General features: G+C 43.0%; 1 protein-coding gene across 1 annotated transcript in view; it reads left to right on the top strand.

The window, feature by feature from the left end:
- LOC140715011 (high affinity cGMP-specific 3',5'-cyclic phosphodiesterase 9A) overlaps positions 1–25713 on the top strand; it is a 137690-nt gene that overhangs the window by 68789 nt on the left and 43188 nt on the right. The window contains exons 7-8 of the mRNA XM_073026751.1: positions 17218–17395; positions 19338–19460. Coding sequence (XP_072882852.1) covers positions 17218–17395; positions 19338–19460 — 301 coding nt within the window. The remainder of the gene's footprint in view (positions 1–17217; positions 17396–19337; positions 19461–25713) is intronic.

Here is a 25713-nt window from a genome sequence, read left to right as displayed (position 1 = left end):
TGTAAACTGTATAGTAAAATTTAAGTTACATCTTTGGAACCTAGATATCCAAAGGTTATTAAAGAGATGCTGCCTTTATGAAAATATTTGAAAGATTTTCCCTTTATAAATGGAAAGTTATGCCATAAAATTAGATTTAAATAAAGAATTCATCATATGCAGCTTGTTAACTACTCCAAGTGGATTATCCTTCTAGTGCCCAAATTGCAGTGATTTTAACTATGTTTTTCCTAACTGTCCATATAATTTAAAATCGAAAGACTTGAAATTTGTCTAAACCTCTTCCATGCATAGTACATTTCTTGACTTTTGATGCTGAACCACAGTTTTCCAGATGGTAACTACCCGAGATGCTGGAAAAATGAAACTTCAGTACTTGATGAATTCCCTTTCAATAAAGTTTGACATTACACTTGTGATTAATTTTAGTATGTATGCACCAGATTTTCGTTATTTATGCACACAGGCTCCTGAACTCCACTGCTCTTTCACAACTCATTTTCTCTGCAAGAAGGAAGGAATTTTACATATTTTTCTGAGATTTAGGATGAATTCACACTTCCTCAGCTTGAACTCTAACTACATTTTGCCCATTCACTTTGTCTCTCTATGTCCCATTCTGATTTTATTCCCTCTCATTCAAACATTGCTCTTTAAATTCTGCAAACTTTCATCTAAGTAATGGTAATATTTCAGTTTAGATCTTTGGGAAATACCACTTCCTGCTGATCAAAGAATTTTCCTTTATCCCAGTCAATTACCATCTCCCAGAACTATATTGCATGCAGTTCCATATATTGCCATATTTCTAATAATCCCTGGCTTGGAAACTTCATTAAACCATGTGAAATTAAATCATTTTCTTTGGATCGGTGAAGAGTGAGGGATGAACTTAATGAAATGTATAAGATCCTCAGGAACATGACAGGGAAGATATTGAGATGTTTCCACTAGCAACAGAGTCTCAGATGAGGGGACATGGGTACAAGGAGTGTTTATGTTAAACTGAAGTACATAAGAACTTCTTCATACCGAGAATAATAAATCTGTCTTGCAGAGGCTTGTGGAGTTTGGATTATTGGGTGTATTGTAAGAGAAAATAGATAGTCCTTTAGGAAAGATCAGGGAATTGAGGCTTATGGGAACGTACTGAGGGAGAGATGTGTTTGAGGCAGATCACCCATGAGTATATTGAATAATAGGGCAGGTTTGAGGGGCCAAATTGCCTATTTTTTACTCCAATTTTCTTGTGTTGCTCTCAAATGTCTTCTGAAACTCACATGGATGTTATCCAAGGACCATGCTTTATCATATTTCTTGTAAGGGATCCTATCAAATTTTCCAGGATATCATATAAACTGCATTAATATTTGCTCACCTGTCATGTCAGTGCACAGATGTGAATTTAAATTTTATTGTTTGCATTTCACATCCAATCATTTGTAAAGAATATGTTAAAAAACTTAGTTTTATCTGTGATTACTCTCTCTACACCCACGATTGTGTGACTCAGCACGGCTCAAACGCCATCTATAAATTTGCAAATGACACAACTATTTCCAATGGTGACAAGGAGTTGTACAGGAGTGAGACAGATCAGTTGGTTGAGTGGTGTCACAGCATAACCTTGAACTCAACATCCATAAGACCAAGGAATTGACTGTGGACTTCAGGATGGGGAAACACACACCAGCCTTCACTGAGGGATCAGAAGTGGAAAGGGTGAGCAGTTTCAGATTCCTGGGTGTCAACATCTCTGAGGATCTTTTCTGGGCCCATCATATTGATGCAGTTACAAAGAAGGCACAACAGTGGCTTTATTTCATTAGGAGTCTGGGGAGAATTGGTAAGTCACCAAAGACACTTGTAAATTCCAGCTGGCTGTATCACTGCCTAGTATGGAGGGGCCACTACACAGGATAGGAAAAAGTTGCAGGAAGTTGTAAACTCGGTCAGCTCCAGCATGGGCACTAGCCTCCCCAACATCAAAGATATCTTCAAAAGTCGATGCCTCAAAAACACGACATCTATTATTAAGCACTTCCATCACTTAGGGCATATGCTGCTCTCCTTGTTACCATCGAGGAGGTGGTACAGGAGCCTGCATTGCAATGTACTGCTGCCGCAAAACAGCAAATTTCATGGCATTTGCCAGTGATATTAATCCTGTTTCCGATTCTGTTAACAAAATACAAACAATGTTACTTTCCAAGGTTACTCAGTGTTGTGAACTGGCTTTAGTTAGCAGCTGATCCGATAAAGAGGAAATTCATTAAGTGCTCTTTGAGCATAAGAAGACAAGAACACTTCCCCTTTGTTCCAATGTGCTCCAATTTGCATTTACAACACCAAATCAAACAATGTTTGCACCAGCTGCATTCATATTGAAAATTACGTCAACCAATAGAAATGCTGGAGATGGGTGAAGTGCACATTGTGCATGCCTGTCTTTTATTTTTAAGTGAAATCTGTTATTAATGTGTAAATACTGCACACTTTATTGTTAGTTGAAAGGGAATACTTCAAAGTTCCACAAGTGAATACAATCCCATTAATGTGACAGAGCAGAGCACTAATACTCCAAACAGGCCACAGCATTGGGCGGCGTAGGTGTGGTGAACTACATATACCTGTCTGGACACGCCCCCTGATGACTGCTCCTGTGGCTCCTCCCACAGACCCCTGTATAAAGGTGATAGAGGTCTGAGTCCGGCCTCTCTGTCTCCAGGATGTAGTATAGTGGTCACTCACTGCTTGTTCCTTCTTCCAGTCAATAAAAGCTGATATCTCGCCTTTACGTCTCAGAGTGAGTTATTGATGGTGCATCAGTAGGGCATCACTTCAGGAACCTAGGTTCAATGTTGACCTCAAGTGTTTGTGGAAAAAGTCCTGAGGAAGGGTCTCAGCCCAAAACTTCAACTGTTTATTCATTTCCATAGAGGCTGCCAGACCTGCAGAGTTCCACCAGCATTTTGTGTGCATTGCTTGTGTAGTTTTTCCACAGACTACACTCTACAAAGACAAACACATAGGTTTCACCTTTCTGCACCCATTTCTGCTCCCATGTCCAAAGATAGAAAGGTGAATAATTTAATTAGCCCCTGTATATGTCCCTAGTTTGTAGATGAGTGGCAGAATCTGTGGGAGGGGATGTGAGGAGAATAAAGAATGAATTCTTTTACAATTGATATACAGAGCATAAGATGACAATGCGTCTCACTTCTGCTATTCCCACTGAGACCTTAGCATCTGTTGAAATCCTGTTAGCTTGATAGCTAATTGGGGTCTGAAAATTCTTTTATTGGCTGACCCACGCTACATGTGATTTTCATGTCTTGCTGGGTGCATAATAGATAAACTGAAATTACTGACAACTTTTTGGGTTAGTACATGCACAATACATACAAGACCATAAGATATAGGAGCAGAATTAAGCCATTTGGCCCATCAACCCTACTCTGCCATTTCATCATGGCTGATCTATTTTCCCTCTTAGCCCTAGTCTTCTTCCTTCTCCCATATCACTACATAGAACACAGAAAATCTACAGCACATTATAGGCCTTTCGGCCCATAATGTTGTGCCGATCATGTAACCTACTATAGAAACTATAGATGCTTTCTCTACAGCACAGCCCTCTATTTTCCTAAACATGTACCTATCTAAGAGTCTCTTAAAAGACCCTATCATATTTGCCACTAACACCTTTGCTGGCAGTGCATTCCACGGACCCACCACTCTCTATGTGAAAAACTTAACTCTGACTTCCCCCTTGTACCTACTTCCAAGCAGCTTAAAACTATGCCCCCTCGTGTTACCCATTTCAGCCCTGGGTAAAAGCCTCTGGCTATCCACAGATCAATGCCTCTCATCATCTTATACATCTCTATCATCACCTCTTATCTGCCATCACTCCAAGGAGAAAAGGCCAAGTTTATTTAACCTATTCTCATGAGGCATGCTGTCCAATCCAGGAAACATCCTTGCAAATCTCCTCTGCATTCTCTCTACAGTATCCATATCCTGATCACAGTACTCCAAGTGGGGTCTGACCAAGTTCTTATATAGCTATAACATTACCTTACAGCTCTTGAACTCAATCCCACGGTTGATGAAGGCCAACACACCATACACCTCCTTAACAACACTGTCAAACTGCTCAGCAGCTTTGAGAGTCCTGTGGATATGGATCCCAAGATCTCGCTGATCCAACACATACCTTGACTAATCAAGGATCTACCAACTTCTGCCTTAAATATTCCTAATGACTTGGCCTCCACAAATTCCACAGAATTACCACTCTTTGGCTAAAGAAATTCCTTCTCATCTCCATTCTAAAAGGACGTTTCTCTATTCTGAGGCTGTGTCCTCTTGTCTTAGAGTCACCCACTGGAGGAAACATCCTCTCAACATCCATTCTATCGAGGCCTTTCAACATTGAGTAGGTTCAGTGAGGATCCCCCCTAATTCTTCTGGATTCCAGTGAATACAGGCCCAGAGCCATCAAACACCTCTCACACAATAAGCCTTTCAATCCCGGAATCATTTACATTAACCTCCTTTGAACCCTCTCCAATGTCAGTGCATCCCTTCTTAGATAAAGGGCCCAATTTGGTCACAATACTCCGAGGCCTCACCAGTGCCTCAATATTACATCCTTGCTTTTATGCACAATAATCAGTTTCTCAGTTGTTTAACTCTCTGCCTTTAATGATATAGTTTGTAAAACAGGCTGAAAGTGTATTTTATAATTAGGTCTGGAAAATACCATGGGGTGCATAATTAATCTCTAGTGAGAATGAAACTATGGAAATCAGATGGCATAATTGTTTATTGCCTTGGTCCTGTTTACCAATTACATTCAGAAGAATAATTATCCATGCCCTTTATGGACCTTTTCACTTTTAAATACGTACTCCTAATCATCAAGTTGCACAAAAATAGTTATGTTCTTTTAATAATTCATACTAACACTCACAAGTGACTGACGCAAGGAAAATATACTTTTATTCAAAGTAACAAATGAAGTCTACATGGCACTGGCTTTTAGATATTGACGTACTGCAATTGCAAAGTGATCAAAGACATGTAGGAGATCCTTTCTCTTTATATTTATGAGGACTGCAACATTAGGAGGGAGGGCCCTTATCCAGCCAAACTCTCTTTGAACAGCATGATAACAAAGCTTAAGGTATCAGCAAGGACACACGATGCTAATAGTTTCTAATAAATTATTAAACTGTAAACGAATGTAAAGAGGATCTGAGCACTTGCATAAAATATCCCCACTTTAGCTCTGCATAGATGAATCAATGTAACCTTACCACCACATGTTTGGAAACAGTAAGTTTGAGGTACCATAGTAGAGTAGCCACAGTAACTGCTATTGCAGTCAGGGTATCAGAGTTTGGAATTAATTTCCAGTGTAATGAGCTCATACATCTGTCCTGTGAAGGCATGGGCTTCCTCCAGGTGCTCCGGTTTCTTCCCATATTCCAGTTAGTAGGTTCATTGGTCATAGTAAATTGCCCTGTGGCTAGGCTGGTGTTAAATCTGGTGCTGTGCTGCGTGACTCATTGGGCTGGAAGGGCCTGATCCTGATTTTAACTTTCCGCATTTTGTCTGGGACTCCCATAATTTAAAAGGGCTGTATGGGAAAGTGCTTCCTCGATCAGTTCATAGAAGTCCCAGCCAGAGAGTATGCGATACTATAATCTCCTGTTAGGGAATGAGACAGGGAAGGTGACAGAAGTTCCTGTAGGGGGCAACACTTTGTGTCTAGTGATCATTATCACTAGCCCAGAAAATTATAGACCAGTGAGTCTTACTTCAGTGGTTGATAAATTGATGGCGAAGATCCTGAGAGGCAGGATTTATGAACATTTGGAGAGGCATAATATGATTAGGAATAGTCAGCATGGCTTTGTCAAAGGCAGGTTGTGCCTTACGAGCCTGATTGAACTTTTGAGGATGTGACTAAACACATTGATGAAGGAAGAGCAGTAGATGTAGTGTATATGGATTTCAGCAAGGCATTTGATAAAGTACCCCATGCAAGGCTTATTGAGAAAGTAAGGAGTCATGGGATCCAAGGGGACATTACTTTGTGGATCCAGAACTGGCTTGCCCACAGAAGACAAAGAGTGGTTGTAAATGGGTCATAATCTGCATGGAGGTCGGTGACCAATGGTATGCCTCAGGAATCTGTTCTGGGACCCCTTCTCTTTGTGATTTTTATAAATGATCTGGATGAAGAAGTGGAGGGATGGGTTAGTAAATTTGCTGATGACACAAAGGTTGGGGGTATTGTGGATCATGTGCAGGGCTGTCAGAGGTTACAGCGGGACATTGATAGGATGCAAAACTGGGCTGAGAAGTGGCAGATGGAGTTCAACCCAGATAAGTGTGAAGTAGTTCATTTTGGTAGGTCAAATATGATGGCAGAATATAGTATAAATCGTAAGACTCATGGCAGTGTGGAGGATCAGAGGGATGGGTTCGAGTCCATAGGACACTCAAAGTTGCTCCGCAGGTTGACTCTATGGTTAAGAAGGCATATGGAGAATTGGCCTTTATATGTTATGGAACCGTGATTTTTGAGGGATATTGAGAGCCAGGTTAAGAAAAAGAAGGAGGTGCATAACAGGTACAGGCAGGCAGGAACAAATGATGTACTTGAATATAAGAAATGCAAGACAATTAATAAGGAAATCAGGAAGCAAAAAGAAGACATGAGGTTGCTCCAGCACCCAAGGTGAAGGAGAATCCTAAACACTTTGACAGATATATTAAGAGCAAAAGGATAGCAGGGGACAAAACTTGTTCTCTGGAAGGTCAGAATTGTAACTCGTGTGCAGTTGAAAGAGATGGGAGAGATATTAAGTGGATTTTTGGCATCTGTATTTGCATGGGAGTTGGACAGTGTCTTTAGTAATGTAGCAATGTAGTATCTAGGTCATGGACCCTACACAGGTTACAGGGGATGAGGTATTTGCTGTCTAGGGGCAAATTAGGGTGAATAAATTTCCAGAGCCTGACAAGGTGTTCCCTCGGACCCTGCGGGAGTCTAGTGCAGAAAATGAAGGGATATTCCAAACATCCTTGGGCGTGGGTGAGGTGGCAGAGGATTGGAGAATAGCTGGTGTTTTTTCCATTGGTTAGGAAAGGCTCTAAGAATAAGCAAGGAAATTATAGGCTGGTGAGCCTGATATCAGTAGAAGTTATTGGATGGTATTCTCAGGAACCAGATTTTTAAGTATTTGGATAGACAGGGACTTATTAGGGATAGTCGGCTTAGCTTTGTGTGTAGTAGATTTTGTCTATCCAAACCTATAGTGTTTTTGCAGGAAGTTTCCAGGGAAGTCGATGAAGGCAAGGCAATGGATATTGTCTACAGGGACTTTAGCAACAACTTTGCAAGGCAAGGCCAGTGAAGTTAAGAATATGATCATTTAGCTGGTGAATGCATGTCTGAGGAACTGGCGCAGGGGCAGGGGTTCAGATGCATGGATCATTGGGATCTCTTCTGGGAAAGGTACAACATGCACACAAGGGATGGGTTACACCCAAATCTGAGGCGGTCCAGTATCCTTTCAGGCAGGTTGGAAAGATTTAAACTGATTTAGCAGGGAGGTGGGAACCAGAGTGATAGTGCTGAGGATGAGGTAGTTGGTTTACAAACAGAGGCAGTGTGTAGTGAGACCTCTAACAAGGAGAGGCTAGGGTGAAATTGTAATCAACAGGATGAGTTGCAATGTGGACAAAATTGAAAAGGGTGAATACAGGACTAAAGGTGTTATATTTGAATGTGCACAGAACACAGAATAATGTCAATAAACATGCGGCAGTTACAGATTGGCATATATGATGATGTGGGCATCACTGAATCATGGCTGATAGAAGATTATAGCAGGAAGCTTAATGTTCAAAGATACACAATATATCAAAAGGACAGGCAGGTAGGAAGAGGGGTGGTGTGGCTCTGTTGGTAGAAATGAAATGAAATCAAATCAATAGAAAAAGGTGACATAGGGTCAGAAGGTTTTGAATCATTGTGAGTAGAGCTAAGGAACTGCAAGGGTAAAATGACCCTGACAGGAGTTATGTACAGACCTCCAAACAACAGTAATGTGGCGACCCACTTCCCAGTGCACTCGAACCGGCTCATAAAGTGGCGCGCGCCGGCATTGAGGCCAGACTCAAAAAAGGGCACCAGGCCTGCTTCACCAGCAAGGGGAAAAGCCCGTGCGCGGGATGGGACTGTGAATATGCGCCCCCTACAGCATTCCTGCCCGGGGAGGGTGGGAACAGGAAGGCTTTAAAGTGAGGCCACGAAGTTTGAATAAATCTCTTTTGCAACTGCAACTCGCCGACTGCGTGTCGTTATTTCAGCGCTGTGTGTAGCACAACGCTACAATTGGTGACCCTGACGGCCCAAACGATATTTGGACTGGAGATGAATGACGCTGCATCTGTTCATGCAGTTTCTTTAAAACTGCCAAGCTTCTGGACGCTGCGACCTCACCTATGGTTCCAGCAAGCAGAAGCCCAATTCCACATTCGGCAGATAACCGCGGATTCCACACGTTACTACTACATGGTGAGCTCCCTCGACCAGGAGACAGCCGCCCAGGTTGGGGAGTTCATACAGTCACCCCCCAGAGGACGGCAAATACACAGAATTCAAAGCCTTGCTCATAAGGACTTTTGGACTTTCACAGCATGAGTGAGCTGTCCGCTTACTGCATCTGGATGGTTTGGGAGACAGGCTGCCGTCAGCTTTGATGAACAAGATGCTGGCCCTGGCTGACGGACACAAGCCCTGCTTCATGTTTGAGTAGGCGTTCCTAGATCAGCTGCCCGAGGACATACGCCTGCTGCTGTCCGACGCCAATTTCAGTGACCCCCGGAAGGTGGCAGCCTGGGCAGATGTGCTGTGGAAAGCCAAGAAGGAGAGTGGGGCGTCTGTCGCACAGATCACCAGGCCACGCTCCCAGCAGCAAACCAGACCAGGCCCGGCTGCAGAGCCTGCTAACCCCAGAGGCAGGAGTGAAGAGACCAACGAACAATGGTGCTTCTACCACCAGTGGTGGGGCGCAGAAACCTGCCACTGTAGCCTGCCCTGCAAGTTCCCGGGAAATGCCAGGGCCAGCCGCTGCTGATGGCTACGGTGGCTGGCCATCGGGATAGCCTCTTGTATGTCTGGGAGAAGCAGTCGGGACGCTGTTTTTTGGTTGACACCAGAGCCGAGATCAGCGTCTTACCTCCGACGAGTTACGACACCCGCAACAGAGAACTGGGTCCCACCCTGAGGGCCACGAACAGCAGGACAGTAAGGACCTATGGCACCCGTACGGTATGGCTACAGTTCGGCTCCAGCCGATTCACGTGGGACTTCACACTGGCCGCCGTAGCCCAACCACTCCTGGGAGCGGATGTTTTGCAAGCTCACAGCCTACTGGTCAACCTGCAAGGGAAGAGACTGGTCCACGCCGAGACCTTTCAAACATTCTCCCTGGGTGAAGCCCAGTTGCCGGCCCCACACCTAGACTCCATCATGCTGTCCGACAACGACTTCACCAGAGTCCTGGCGGATTTCCCATCGGTTCTGGCACCGCAGTTCACGGCAGCCATGCCCAGATATGGGGTACAGCACCACATCCCGATCCAGGGACCTCCCCTCCACGCCCGTGCTCGAAGGCTTCCCCTGGACAAGCTCCGACTGGCGAAGGAGGAGTTCAAGAGGATGGAGGAATTGGGGATCATATGGCGGTCCGACAGCCCATGGGCCTCCCCCTGCACATGGTGCCCAAAACAACAGGGGGCTGGAGAGCATGCGGCAACTACCGCAGGCTGAATGAGGCTACAACACCGGACCGCTACCCTGTGCCGCACATTCAGGACTTTGCAGCAAACCTGCACGGTGCACGGATCTTCTCCAAGGTAGACCTTGTCTGAGGGTACCATCAAATCCCGATGCATCCGGACGACGTCCCCAAAATGGCACTCATCACCCCATTCGGCCTTTTCGAGTTCCTCCGCATACCGTTCGGTCTGAAGAATGCCGCTCAGACATTCCAGCGGTTAATGGATGCGGTGGGATGCTACCTGGACTTCGCTTTCATCTATTTGGACGACATCCTCATAGCCAGCAGCAGTCGTCAGGAGCATCTGTCCCACCTCCGTCAACTCTACGCCCGACTGAGTGAATACGGCCTGACAATCAACCCGGCCAAGTGCCAGTTCAGGCTCGACACCATCGACTTCCTGGGCCACAGGATTACTAAAGACAGGGCAACCCCTCTACCCGCCAAGGTAGACGCGGTCCGCCACTTCCTCTGACCCAACACAATCAAAGGCCTGCATGAATTCGTGGGTATGGTGAATTTCTACCACCGCTTCCTCCCCTCAGCAGCCCGAATCCTGCGCCCCCTGTTCGCTCTGATGTCGGGTAAGAGCAAGGACATTACCTGGGACAACGAGTCCGCCGCCGCTTTCATTAAAACCAAAGAAGCCTTGGCAAACGCCGCGATGCTAGTGAACCCCAGAACGGACGTCCCTACCGCCCTCACAGTGGATGCATCCAACACGGCAGTCGGTGGAGTGCTGGAACAACTCATCGAGGGTCGCTGGCAACCCCTGGTATTCTTCAGCAAACACCTATGACCACCCAAGCTCAAATACAGTGCTTTGACTGGGAACTGTTGGCGCTATACCTGGCAATCCAACATTTCTGGTACTTCTTAGAAGGTAGGCCCTTTACCGCATTCACAGACCACAAACCGCTTACCTTTGTGTTCACGAAAACGTCCGACCCCTGGTCGTCCCGCCAGCAGCGACGTCTGTCCTACATCTCCGAGTACACAACAGATGTCCGGCATGTCTCAGGAAAGGACAATGTCGTGGTGGACGCTCTCTCCAGACCTAATATCCAAGCCCTGTCCCAGGGGATAGACTATGAAGCGCTGGCGGAGTCGCAGCAGGCAGACGAGGAGATCTCTAGTTATAGAACTGCAGTCTCTGGTTTGCAGCTCCAGGACCTCCCCGTAGGCCCAGGTGAGAGGACCCTACTGTGTGACGTCACCACCGGCCAACCCCGCCCCGTCGTTCCGGCAGCCTGGCGGCAACGCATTTTGAACTCCATTCACAACTTAGCGCACCCCTTCATCAGGTCAACCATCTGGATGGTAGCCAACAGGTTCATTTGGCACGGACTCCGCAAACAGGTCAGTGAATGGGCCAGAACGTGCATGCACTGCCAGACGGCCAAGGTGCAGCGGCACACCGAAGCTCTGCCGCAGCAGTTCCACCCCACCCACCGGCGTTTCGACCACATTCATGTGGATATCGTGGGCCCCCTGCCAGTGTTGCGCGGAGCGCGGCACCTCCTGACTATCGTGGACCAGTTCACAAGATGGCCAGAGGCGGTCCCGCTCACCGACACCACCTCCGAATCCTGCGCCCAAGCACTGATTGCAACCTGGGTATCTCGCTTTGGTGTACTGGCCCACATTACCTCCAACAGAGGCGCCCAGTTCACCAAAAGGGCAATGTTACAAGAGGATGAATTTCTAGAGTGCTTCTTAGAGCAGCTTGTGGTTGAGCCCACTGGGGATCAGCTATTCTAGATTGGGTGTTGAGCAATGAACCAGAATTGATTAGAGAACTTCAGCTAAATGACCCCTTAGGGGGAAATGATCATAATAGGATCAAAATCACCCAGAAATTTGAGGAGAAGCTACAGTAAAGTCAGATGAATTAATATTACAGTGGATTAAAGGGAATAACAAAGGCTTGAGAGGGGAGTTGGCCAAAACTGATTAGGAAAGAACACTGGCAGGGATGATGGCAGAGCAGCAATGACTGGAATTTCTGGAAGCAATTTGGAAGGCACAGGATAAATACATCCTGTTACGTATCCCGTAACTGGATCACTTACCAGCAAAGATAGAGAGGTCCACTGAAGTCTGATGGTACCATTTTTAAACGTTTTTATTTATAAAGGGGCACAAAAGGAAGGTTAATACAAACATTCAGATACCATAAGTCATCAATACTCAATCTAAAGCGCAGGTATAGTAATGATCAATCAGAAATAAGCTCTATCGTTGTCTAGGGGATAATATCTTGTCCATTTGGAAAAATATAACAGTCATTCAAAAGTCGGCAGGCTTCAGCCTTTTGGGTGATCTCCCGTGTTGGAGAGAGAGAGATTGGTGAGAAAAGGAACACTTGCCCAGGTCCTTACGAAGCAAAGCCGTGGAATCAGGAGAGCAGGCTTTCCTGTTGTTAGTTAAAAGCGATTGTCCGTGATTCCAGCCACAGACTCCCGATTCGGAATATAACGCACGTGGCTTCCTTCAAAATGGCTTCCCGCTACGACGGGATCGCTATCGGGTCTCCTTGGTGCGTCTGGAGGGGTCGTCCCCCCCAGACCCTCCTTTATACTTCCTCACGGGATTGCAGGTGTCAATCTCTCTCTCAACCAGCCCACTTTGCCCGAGGGCTTTACACGTGGTCTTAATGAGACAATAGTCAGGGTCACTTTATTCTGCATCCCAGTGGAACGTGGTATTCAGCACGTCTCTCTCTCTCCCATTTCCTGTGTCTATTCAGCACGTCTTTCTCTCTCTTGGGTCATTGACCCCCCCCCTTCACCAGGGCTCTTGCGATTCTCGCAAAGGAGGGGGCTGGTATCATAACAATCCCAAAAACAAAGAAGTATTCTAAAGGTAAGATGACACAATCGTGGTCAACAAGAGAAGTCAAAGCCAGCATAAAAGCCATAGAGAGGGCATATAATGGAACAAAAATTAGCAGTAAGTTAGAAGATTAGGAAGCTTTTAAAAACCAGCAAAAGGCAACTAAAAAGTCATTAAGAAGGGAAAGATAGAATACAAAAGTAAGCTACCCATAAAGTGTAAAAGAGAGGTGAGAGTGGATGTCAGACCACTGGAAAGCGATGTTTGAGAGGTAGTAATGAGGGTCAAGGGAATGGCGTACAAACTGAATAAGTATTTTGCATCAGTCTTCACTGTGGAAGACATGGTGGAAGTTCCAGAGTGCCAGGTGTCAGAATGTTCTTGGGAAACTGAAAGGTTTGAAGGTAGATAAGCCTCCTGGGCCAGATAGTGTATATCCCAGGGTTCAGAAAGAGGTAGCTGAAGAGATTGTGGAGGCATTAGTAATGCTCTTTCAGAAATCACTAGATTTTAGAATGGTTCTGGAAGACTGGAAAATTGCAAATGTCACTCCACTCTTCAGGAAGTGAGACAGGCAGAAGGAAGGGAAGACATTGGAGTTGATTATTAAGAATGTGGCTTTGGGATACTTGGAGGCAGAGAATAAAATAGAATGTAGTCAGCATGGTTTCCTCAAGGGAAAATCCTGCCTGACAAATCTGTTGGAATTCTTTGAGGAAATAACAAGCAGTATAGACAAAGAGAATCAGTTGATATGTACTTGGATTTTCAGAAGGCCTTTGACAAGGTGCCACACATGAGGCTGCTTAACAAGTTAAGAGACCATGGTATTATGGGAAAGATATTAGCATGGATAAAGCAGTGGCTGATTGACAAAGAGGCAAAGAGTGGGAATAAAGGGAGCCTTTTCTGTTTGGCAGCTGGTGACTAGTGGTATTTCACAGGGGTCTATGTTGGGACCACTTCTTTTTACATGATATTTCAATGACTTGGGTGATGGAATTAATGGCTTTGGTGCAAAGTTTGTGGATAATATGAAGATAGGTTCATGGCAGGCAGTTTTGAGCAAATAGAGAGTCTTCAGAAGGACTTAGCCGGATTAGGAGAGTGGGCAAAGAAATGGCAGATGGAATGTACTGTTGGGAAGTGTATGGTTACGCACTTTGGTAGAAGAAATAAAAAGGTAGAATATTTTCTAAATGGCGAAACATATTAAAAAATCTGAGGTAGAAAGGGACTTGGGTCTCCTTGTGCAGAATTCCCCAAAGTTTGAGTCTCTGGTGAAGGAGGCAAATGTGATGTTAGCATTAAGTTCAAGAGGATTACAGTATAAAAGGAAAGATGTAATATTGAGTCTTTATAAAGCATTGCTGAGGCCTCACTTGGGGTATTGTGAGCAGTTTTAGGCCCCTTACAGTGCCTATAAAAATATTTCCCCCTGCCCCTTCAGAAGTTTTCATGTTTTATTGTTTTACAACATTGAGTTACAGTGGATTTACTTTGGCTTTTTTGATGCTGGTCAACAGAAATGGACTCTTCCATGTCAAAGTGAACATAGATCTCTACAAAGTCATCTAAATTAATTACAAATATAAAACAAAATAATTGATTGCTTAAGTATTCACCCCCTTTCATATGACACATCAAGTCATCATTGGTGCAGCCAATTGGCTTTAGAAGTCACATAATTAGTTAAATGGAGACCATCGTGTGTAGTCAAGGTGTTTCAGTTGATTGTAGTGAAAATACACCTGTATCTGGAGCTTCGAACTGCTGGTGAGTCAGATTCCTGGCAAAAACTACACCAGGAAGATAAAATAATGCTTCAAGCAACTTCACAAAAAGGTTATTGAAAAACACAAGTCAGGAGATGGATGTAAGAAAATTTCCAAGTCACTGAATATCCCTTGAAGTACAGTTAAGTCAATCATCAAGAAATGGAAAGAATATGGCACAGCTGTAAATCTGCCTAGAGCAAGCCGTCCTCAAAAACTGAGTGACTGTGCAGGAAGGAGATTAGGGAGGGAGGCCACCAAGAGACCTATGACAACTCTGGAGGAGTTGCAAGCTTCGGTGGCTGAGATGGGAGAGACTGCACATACAACAACTATTGCTTCACTAGCTGCAATTTTATGTGACAGTGGCAAAGAGAAAACCTCTGTTAAAAAACATTCACATGAAATTTTCGCTGGAGTTTGTCAGAAGGCACGTGGGAAACTCTGAAGTCAGCTGTAAGAAGGTTCTATGAACTGATGAAACCGAAACTGAGCTTTTTGGCCATCAGACTAAACGCTATGTTTGGAGTAAGCCAAACACTGCATCATCAAAAACACACCATCCCTATTGTGAAGCATGGTGGTGGCTGCATCATGCTGTGGGGATGCTTCACTGCAACAGGCTTTGAAAGGCTTGTGAAGGTAGAGAGTAAAATGAATGTAGCAAAATATAGCAAAATCCTGGAGGAAAACCTGATGCAGTCTGCAAGAGAACTGTGACTTGGGAGAAGTTTTGTTTTCCAGCAAGACAATAACCCCAACATAAAGCCAAAGCTACACAGGAATGGTTTAAAAACAACAAAGTTAATGTCCTGGAGTGGTCAAGTCGGAGTCCAAACCTCAATCCAATTGAGAATTTATGACTGGATTTGAAAAGGGCTGTTCGCTCACAATCCCCATGCAATCTGACAGAGCTTGAGCAGTTTTGTAAGAAGAATGGGGAAAAACTGCAGTATCCAGATGTGCAAAGCTGATAGAGACCTATCCACACAGACTCAAGGCTGTAATTGCTGCCAAGGGCACATCTACTAAATGCTGACTTGAAGGGGACGAGCACTTATGCAATCAACTATTTTGTGTTTTTTATTTCTAATTAATTTAGATCTTTTTGTAGAGATCTGTTTTCACTTTGACACGAAAGAGTCTTTTTCTGTTGATCAGTGTCAAAAAAGCCAAATTAAATCCACTGTGATTCAATGTTGTAAAACAATAAAACAAAAACTTTCAAGGGGTTGAACACTTTTTATAGACACTGTATCTTAGAAAGGATGTGCTGACACTAGAGAGGTTTCAAAAGAGGTTTATAAAAATGATTCCAGGATTGAATGTTTTGTCATGTGAAGAGCATTAGATGGCTCTGGCCTCACCAGAATTCAGAAGAATGAGGGGGTGACCTCATTGAAACCTATCAAATGGTGAAAGGCCTTGATAGAGTGGTTGTGGAGGGGATGTTTCCTATGGCGGGAGAGTCTAGGACCAGAGGACACAGCCTTAGAATAGAGGGGTGGCACTTTACAGCAGAAATGAGAAAGAATTTCTTTAGCTAGAGAGTAGTGAATCTGTGGAATTCTTTGTCACAGGCAGTTGTGGAAGCCAAGTCTTTTATGTATATTTAAAGCCATAGTTGATAGTTTCTTGATTGGTCAGAGCATGAAGGGATAAGGAGAAAAGGCAGGAAATTGGGGCTGAGAGGAGAAAATTGATCAGTCATGATAAAGTGATGGATCAAATGGCCTAATTTTACTCCTATATCTTATGGTCTTTGATAAGAACCTGCATGGGAGGTTGGTGAGAAAGTTTCAGTCACTTGGCATTCAAGATGGGGCAGTAAATTGGATTAGATGTTGGCTTTGTGGGAGAAGCTAGAGAGTGGTAGTAGATGCTTGCCTCTCTGACTGGAGGCCTGCGACTAGTGTTGTGCCGCAGGTATCAATGATGGGTCCTTTGTTGTTTGTAATCTACATCAATTATCTGGATGATAATGTGGTAAACTGGATCAGCAAATTTGTGACTGACACCAAAATTGGTTGGTTCATGAATCAATGTATTGAATACAGGAGTTGGGGTGTTATGTTAAAATTGTATATGACATTGTTGAGGCATAATTTGGAGTATTGTGTGCAGTTTCAGTCACCTACCTGCAGAAAAGATGTAAATGAGACTGAAAGAGTCCAGAGAAACTTTACAAGGATGTTGCCAGGACTTCACCTGAGTTATAGAGAAAGGTTGAATAGGTTAAGATTTTATTCCCTAGAATTTAGAAGACTGAGGGGGGATTTGGTGGATGTATACTAAATTATGATTTTTTTTCTACTGAGTCTAGGTGAGACTACGGCTAGAGGTCATGGGTTAAGGGTGAAATGTTTAAGGGCAATATGAGGGAGAACTTCTCCACTCAAAGGGTGGTGAGAGTGTGGAATGAGCTGCCAGTGGAATTGGTGGATGCGGGATCAATTTGAAAATTTAAGAGAAATTTGGATAGGTACATAGATGGGAAGGGTTTGAGGTGCTAAGGTCCAGGTGCAGGTTGATGGGACTAGGCAAATTAGTGGTTCGGCACAGATCAGATGGGCCAAAGTGCCTGTTTCTGTGCTTTAGTGTTCTATGACTCTATGGCTATGTAAGTTTGTTTGAACCTAGTTAGAATCTTCACTTGAACATCAAGCCTTGGATTGATGGCTGGTTGTGCATCTTGAGAAATGCAGTACTTTTTGATATGTGTTTTTTACCTTGCACATCAGGCAATGGGAGGACGCAGAAATAATGGTTCTACTTCAACTGATGTTCGTTGACCTGGGTTTCATGAATAAATTCCACATTGAAATGGAGGTCCTTCAACAGTTCCTCTTTGAAGTGTACCGCCATTATAACAACATTCCATTCCACAACTTTCAGCATTGTTTTTGTGTCACTCAGATGGTAAGTCGATTATAAGCAGCAAACTCTGAGAACTGAAACATAAGGTACTTGTCTTTTCCCTAAGTTCATCTATGCTGAAATGAACTCCGCATATGTGTGTCATTAGCTGCATGCAAGTTCCTTCTTCTTTTTCTTGAGGAGGAAATGGCTGTTAAATTTAACTCCAGCTGGACCATCTGCTTCAGCACACATTTAATTGTCTTCTCCCTCTTGTGTTTCATGCTCTCTTCTATAAAAAATGGCTGTGATTGTGGTTAATTTCCTTGATGGATAAGTCCATAAGACATAGGAGCAGAATTAGGCCATTCAGTCCATGGAGTCTGCACCGCCACTCCATCATAGCTGATTTATTATTCCTCTCAACCCCATTCCCCTGCCTTCTCTCCGTAACCTTAGATGCCCTGACTAACCAAGAACCGGTAATCTCTGCTTTAAATATATCCAATGACTTGGCCTCCAAAGCCATCTGGCATAAGTAATACCTCCTTATCTCAGTTCTAAAGGGGCATCCTCCTATTCTGAGGCTGTTACTATGCATTTTGTTAATAATGATTATGAGACATACACCTCATATTTAATAAGGATTGGGATTTTTTGCTGTGGTGGATGATAACTAGAGAGATGATCAAATGACCGACCTACTGAGTCCCTCCAGTATTTTGTGTGTGTTGATTTGGATTTCCAGCATCTGCAGATTGTCTCGTGTTAATAATTTGCTGCTCCACTTGTGTGTTTTCCTGCTCAGCATTCACCCAGCATTAATTCCTCTGTTGCACCATCACCCAGTCGCAACACTGTTTTTTTTACCTGTAATTGAAACTGAGCTAAGATTCTGTTTTGTGGAATGCTACCACGCCTACTGTGTAGACGGGAAACATGACACCGAGAAACTAAACTTTTGCTTGTTCATGGTAAGGCAGGAAAATGTTAACAGGCAGTCTTCAAACACAAGTATTACTTGGAAGCTCTGATGCTCATCTATCCCTGTGTTTACCTTTAAATTCAGCCTTCAATGCCTCTCTGAAATGTGGGTTCAGTGTTTGGCGGCTTTTCTGCCATTTTGCCTTAATATTATACTGGTCGTCAGATGGAGACACAAGAAGACATGTTATCAGGCTAATAACACCATAGGATTGCAATTTCCACATGATCATGGGGTACTCAGTTACTTCTGAAATGTGTGGACACAGTATTAAACTTCCACTAATTGTTCCATTCATAACTGATCTTTCTTTTTCCTCCCTTCATTTCAGGATAGGTAGAAAAGTGGCACATCTAACAGGGCTGCTGCATTACACCTCCAGTCTGTGTGGAGGCTGCACGTTCGTCCTGCAGCCCTGTATGTAGCCTGTGGTCTTGTAACTGTGTGAGGTTCCTCTGGGTCAGGGTTCCCGACCTGGGGTCCACTGACCCCTCGGTTAATGGTAAGGCTCCGTGGCATAAAAAAGGTTGGGAACCCCTGTGTGCTCCAGTTTCCTCCTACATCCCAAAGATTAGTTCATTAACTAATTGACCAAATGTCGATTAATTAATAGGTAGGGGAAGTGGGGAATAGGTGGGAACACAGATCAGTGAGTTAACATGGACTTGATGGGCTGAAGAACATCTCTTCTATGTTATTAGAAAATATGTAATGTAGGATTCCATAAAGGATTAGTATTGTAATGATTGCCAAGTCTTTATCACGTTTGGACAAGCTAGACTTGTAGAAATTGAATGTACTCTAAGAAAGAAACTCTATTACTGGAGGATTTGTTAAGATGGTACTTGCCATAAACCCAATTATTTACTATGAAGCCAGTTACTTACCATAAACCCAATCCACAACATATCCCAGCTGCTTTCAAGGCTCCATCTGTAGCTATGTTTCGGACATGGACATTTCTTGGACGGAGAGTTAAGAACGGAAAATTTCTAGTGTTTCCTTCTTGATATGTTACAGATGTATGGGTTGATCTGGTTAACAGACCTTCAAAGTCGTATGGATGACATTGATATCCTGACCATGCTCACGTCCGCAATATGCCATGATCTGGATCATCCAGGATATAACAATGCATACCAGGTAACGACATCTGCTTGGTGTTAGGTAGTGCTGGTTTGTGTTCAGCATTTTGTGGTGATGCTCTATACATCAAGTGGGGCTTAGCTATATTAATTACAACACCAGGAGGCAGCTGAAGTTGCTATCAGTTGACTTTTGCACCATTATTGATCATCTTTATATTTTCAAACATCTACAGGACTGTGCAGAAGTCTCAGGTGCATATGTATAGCTAGCACCTAAGACTTTTGCACAGCACTGTATTTGTCAATGTGGAGCAGGACCATAGCCCTCCATACCCCTCCCATCCACCTACCCATCCAATTTTCTCTTAAATGTTGAAATCGACCCCATATCCACCATTTGCACTGGAAGCTCGTCCTACACTCTCATCACCCTCTGAGTGAAGAAGTCCCTCCCCATGTTCCCCTTAAACATTTTACCTTTCACCCTTATAAGACCTAGTGCTGCCTGAGCAGTGTATCACTCAGCATGTGCTCCAGTACCTTGGAATATGCCATTTGGCAGTATTCTCTTGTGGAGATCTTGCACCGGAAGACTTCTTTTATTTCAGATATATATTTTATTCACAATATATACAATAAATACAATCAATACACATTTCCTCCATCTTCATTGTATCAATTCAATATCTGCCTTTACATACCTTTATTCTGATTTATACACAAGTTCCATAGAGGAAGATTGGCTCTTCAGAAATACACAGGAACAGCTCCCAACCTCCTTGACGTTACCTGGCCTGGCAGACATCTGACTGTCCTCTAACCAAGGACAGCTAAAGTTTACATTTTAAGGGATTGAGGGACTTTCTAACAGAAGAAAGCGGCTGCCAAGCCTAGAGTTTAGTTTTTCCTTTTCCGTTGCTGCCTCATACGAATAATCTCTTAGAAATGAGGGTTGTAGACTGGGTAAATGCAAGCATGCTTTTTTGACTGAGGCTTGGTGAGGCTATAGTTAGAGGTCATGGGCTTAGGGTGAAAGGTGAAATATTTAAAGGGAACATGAGGTGGGAACTTCTTGATTCAGAGAGCGGTGAGATTGTGGAATGAGCTGCCAGCGCAAGTGATTGATGCAGGGTCACTTCCAACATTTAAGAGAAATTTGGATAGGTACATGGATGTGGAAGGCTATGGTCCAGGTGCAGGTCAATGGAACTAGGCAGATTAATGGTTCAGCATAGACTAGATGGGCTGAAAGGCCTGTTTCTGTGCCACAGTGTTCCATGACCCCATGTTTTATGAATGAAAATAAGAGGAATTGTCCTAGATTGGCACATTCACAACAAGAAAAGTCATCAGATGTGACAATTTTGACCGTATATTTAATCTAATGATTATCTCATAACTATAAGTATCAAGTTTACTTGTGAACTTAAAGACAATAAACTTTAATGTCATTTAAGTAATGCTTCTGATCTATTTTACAGCTTCAGATAACTCAGTGAGTCTGCCTCCCCTGTTCAGAAGTGGATACACCAGAAGTACAATTATGGTGTGAACGTGCTTGTGTTATAATGGAGGTATACACACAATGTGCTGGAGGATCTCAGTAGGTCAGGCAACATCAATGGCTGGGAATTAACAGGATGAAGCATTGACTGTTTATTCCCATCCATAGATGCTGCCTGATCTGCTGAGCTCCTCCAACACATTGTGTGTATTGTTCTAGGTTTCTAGCATCTGCAGTACCTCCTGTGTTTAAAATGGAGGTAGTTCTCTTCATTTGTGTTTTCAAGGTATTAAAACAGGATGAATAATATTTTGTAGTAACCTCTAACCTCCAAATTATAAATCAAAATGCTCATCATAATAGTGAACAAGTTATGTATAGCAGAAAACTTTAAAGCAGGTTAATATTGGGCTAGATCAGGCTGTAATGTAGGTGATGATTCTGCAGGGAGCCACTATCATTCTGCACTCTGAAGGTCAGTGTGTCTCCAACCTGCACAGATGTGTAATGCATTGCAGAATCGCAGATGAACACAGGCTGGTGAACAGTTACAAGAGCAGATAATCTTCCGTTCTGTTGCTGCTTTCACCACGGACTCCAGTGATATTTCCGTGTTGTACTGAGCTAATAATGAGATATATTTCTGCCTCAGGACCTTTACTGTTACACCAAATAAAGTTTTTTGATGAACAGTCACCTAGTTCTTTAACCTTTGTCAAAAAGGGGCATCAGTCTTCATTAGGAAAATAACTTCTCATGTTAAGAACAGAAGATTATGTGCTCCAATACAGAGGTTGCCAGCCGAGGGTCCACGGACCCCTTGGCATAAAAAAGTTTGGGAACCCTGCACTAATAGGTGGTTGCAATGGACAACAAAGAAGTTTATTGAAAATAAAAGGAGGGTCTTGATGGGCTGGCTAAGTGTCTTAATTTGGGTAAGTGCAAGGCGTTGTATTTTGGAAAGAAATTTGCAGGCAGGACTTTCACAGTGAACAGCAGGGTTGTGGGGAGTGTTGTGGAACAGAGGGATCTTCAGAATCAGGTTTAATATCATTGGCATATCTTGTGAAATTTGTTGTTTTGCAGTGGTAGTACTGTGCAATACACAATAACAAAAATCTATAAATTATAATAAATATATATGAAAATTAAATTGAGTGCAAAAGGAGAGTGAAAAAAGAAATAAAAAACATAGTGAGGTAGTGAAAATGGGTTCATCGTTCATTTCGAAATCTGATGGCAGAGGGGAAGAAGATGTTCCTGTAACATTGAGTGTGTGTCTTCAGGCTCCTGTACCACCTCCTTGATGGGAGCAATGGGAAGAGGGCATGTCCTGGGTGATAGGGGCCCTTAATGATGGATGGTATCTCTTTGAGGCATCACCGTTTGAAACTGTCCTGGATACTGGGGAGGCTGTTGCCTATGATGGAGCCACCTGAGTTTACAACTTTCTTCAGCTTTTGCCAATCCTGTGCCATGGCTTCTCAATACCAGACAGTGATGCAACCAGTTAGAATGCTCTCCACAGTACATCTGTAGAGATGAAATGTAGCTGCTGTTGTGCTTTCTTTGTAATCGCAACAATATGTTGGGCCCAGGATAGATCTTCAGAGATGGTGACGCTCTTTCCACTGTTGATCCCTTGATGAGGACTGGTGTATGTTCCCTCGACTTACCCTTCCTGAAGTTCACAATCAATCCCATGATCTTGTGTTGAGTGGACGGTTGTTGTGGTGACACCGCTTTCAGACGTCTGACCTATCTTGCTTCTTCCCACCTCCTCGTCACCACCTGAAATTCTGCCAACCATAGATCTGTCAGCAGCAAATTAATTGATGGTGTTTGAGCTGTGCTTAGTCACACAGTCATGTGTAGAGAGAGTAGAGCAGTGGGCTAAGCACACATCCTTGAGGTGCATGAGTGTTGATTGTCAGCGAAGAGGAGATGTTATTTCCGATCCATACTGTGATCTCCCGGTGAGGGAAGTCAAGGATTCAGTTACAGAAGCCCAGGTTTTGGAGCTTGTTGATTGGAACTGAGGATGTGATTGTGTTAATGCTGAGCTGTAGTCAATAAACAGCTGCCTGATGTTGGTATTGTCCAGGTGATCCAAGGCTGAGCGGAGAGCCAGTGAGATTCCATCTGCTGTCAACCTATTGCGGCAATAGGCAAATTGCAGCAGGTCCAGGTCCTTGCTTAGGCAGGAGTTCATTCTAGGTCATGAACTACCTCTCAAAGCAATTCATCACAGTAGATGTGAGTGCCACTGGCCAATATTCATTGACACAGTTCTCTCTGCTGTTCTTGGGCACTGGCATATTTGTTGTCCTTTTGAAGCAGGTGGAAAGCAGTAAGAGATTGAAAATGTCCTTGAACACTCCCGCCAATTGGTCAGCACAGGTTTCCAGTACCTGCCAAGTACACCATCACTACCTGATACCTTGCAAAGGTTCACCCTCTTGAAAGATGTTCTGACATCTGTCTCCGAGACAGAGATCACAAGGTCACCAGATGCTACAGGGATCCACACAGGTGTAATTTTATTCTCCCTTTCAAAGTGTGCATTAAAGGCATTGAGCTCATCTGGGAGTGAAGCGTTACAGCTTTCACCCTCCCCCTCCCACTTTCAAATCTCTTACTATCTTTTCTTTCAGTTAGTCCTGACGAAGGGTCTCGGCCCGAAACATCGACTGTATTTCTTGCTATAGATGCTGCCTGGCCTGCTGCGTTCCACCAGCATTTTGTGTGTGTTGGAGCAATTCATTTTCAACCTTTTTTTATTAATTTCCAACAGAAGAAAAAATTACAAATCAGAGAAGTTTTGGCAAACACATAATACAAAAGACGTTGAAACAACGAAAAATATATACTATCAAGGTCAGTTAGATATAATGTTAAACTGTTGTATATAGTATATAAACAAGAGACCACAACTCCTCTTAACAAGTCATAAAAAAAGACTGGAAATTTTATTAATAGTAAGAAAAAAACCCCCACTAAACTAACCTAAAACAAAAAAAGAAGAAAGATGGGCAGTCCATTTGAGGACAATATTAGAAAAAAAAGAAGAAAAAAAAATCCTTCCAGTCATCTCCGAACCTTCAGGGGTAAGGAAAATGTTTCCTTAAAAAAATAAAAAAAATAAAAAAAATAAAATCATATGAAAATATTGAATAAAGGGTCACCAGACTTGCTCAAAGTTAAACGATGTGTCAAATGTTTCGCTTCTAATTTTCTCCAAACTTAAACAGGACATAATAGAGGAGAGCAAATTAAAAACAGTAGGTGGATTAGAATCTTTCCAGTATAACAAGATAGCTCTCCTGGCCAGTAAAGTTGAAAAGACTATCACATGTTGAATGGAAGCAGGAACTCACCTATTTCCTCTGGAATAATCCCAAAGAGTGCCGTAAGTGATATAACACCTATAACTTTTGATAATATTCTAAACACATCCCTCCAAAAATTATTTAACTTTCCACAAGACCAAAACATATGAGTTAGAGTAGCCACCTCAGGGTTGCATCTGTCACAGGTGGGGCTTATATTAGAAAAAATATGCACTAATTTATCTTTTGACATATGGGCCCTGTGTACTATCTTAAACTGAATTAGGGAGTGACGTGCACAGATAGAGGAATTATTAACTAAATAATAAATTTTACTCATCTGAAAGTGAATGTTGAAGTTCTATTTCTCAAGTATGTTTAACCTTATCATTAAACATCATATGCACATTTATTAACTGTTTATAAATAATAGCTATTAATCATTTTTGAAACGGTTTAAGCTGAAAAATAGCATAAACCAAATTTGATGAACAAGCCAAAGGATAGTTCGGTAAAAAATCATGTTAAAAAATTCCTAACTTGTAAATATCTAAAAAAAAAGATGTGTACTAGCTATATCATATTTATCCATTAACTGTGAAAAAGACATTAAACAATCCTCTGAAAACAAATCTAAAAAAGTTTTTATTCCCTTAGTTTTCCATATTAAAAAAGCCTTATCCAGAGTTGATGGTTTAAAGAAAAAGTTAGAATAAATATTACCAGAGAGTACAAAGTTATTTAAATTAAAATATCTACGAAACTGAAACCAAATTTTTAAAGTATGTTTAACAATAGGACTAAGACTTTGTCTACATATTTGTCTACTGGAGAGCCAGTGGATGTGGTATATTTAGATTTTCAAAAGGCTTTTGACAAGGTCCCACACAGGAGATTAGTGTGCAAACTTAAAGCACATGGTATTGGGGGTATGGTATTGATGTGGATAGAGAATTGGTTGGCAGACAGGAAGCAAAGAGTGGGAGTAATTGGGATCTTTTCAGAATGACAGGCAGTGACTAGTCGGATACCGCAAAGCTCAGTGCTGGGACCCCAGTTGTTTACAATATATATTAATGATTTAGACGAGGGAATTAAATGCAGCATCTCCAAGTTTGCAGATGACACGAAGCTGGGCGGCAGTGTTAGCTGTGAGGAGGATGCTAAGAGGATGCAGGATGACTTGGATAGATTAGGTGAGTGGGCAAATTCATGGCAGATGCAATTTAATGTGGATAAATGTGAGGTTATCCACTTTGGTTGCAAGAACAGGAAAACAGATTATTATCTGAACGGTGGCCGATTAGGAAAAGGGGAGATGCAACGAGACCTGGGTGTCATTGTACACCAGTCATTGAAGGTGGGCATACAGGTACAGCAGGCGGTGAAAAAGGCAAATGGTATGTTGGCATTCATAGCAAAAGGATTTGAGTACAGGAGCAGGGAGGTTATACTGCAGTGGTACAAGGTCTTGG

The sequence above is a fragment of the Hemitrygon akajei genome, chromosome 2 (assembly GCF_048418815.1).
Source record: "Hemitrygon akajei chromosome 2, sHemAka1.3, whole genome shotgun sequence".
Classification (NCBI taxonomy): domain Eukaryota; kingdom Metazoa; phylum Chordata; class Chondrichthyes; order Myliobatiformes; family Dasyatidae; genus Hemitrygon; species Hemitrygon akajei.
The sequence above is the reverse complement of the archived record's forward strand: the minus strand, read 5'-3'. Positions and strand labels throughout refer to the sequence as shown.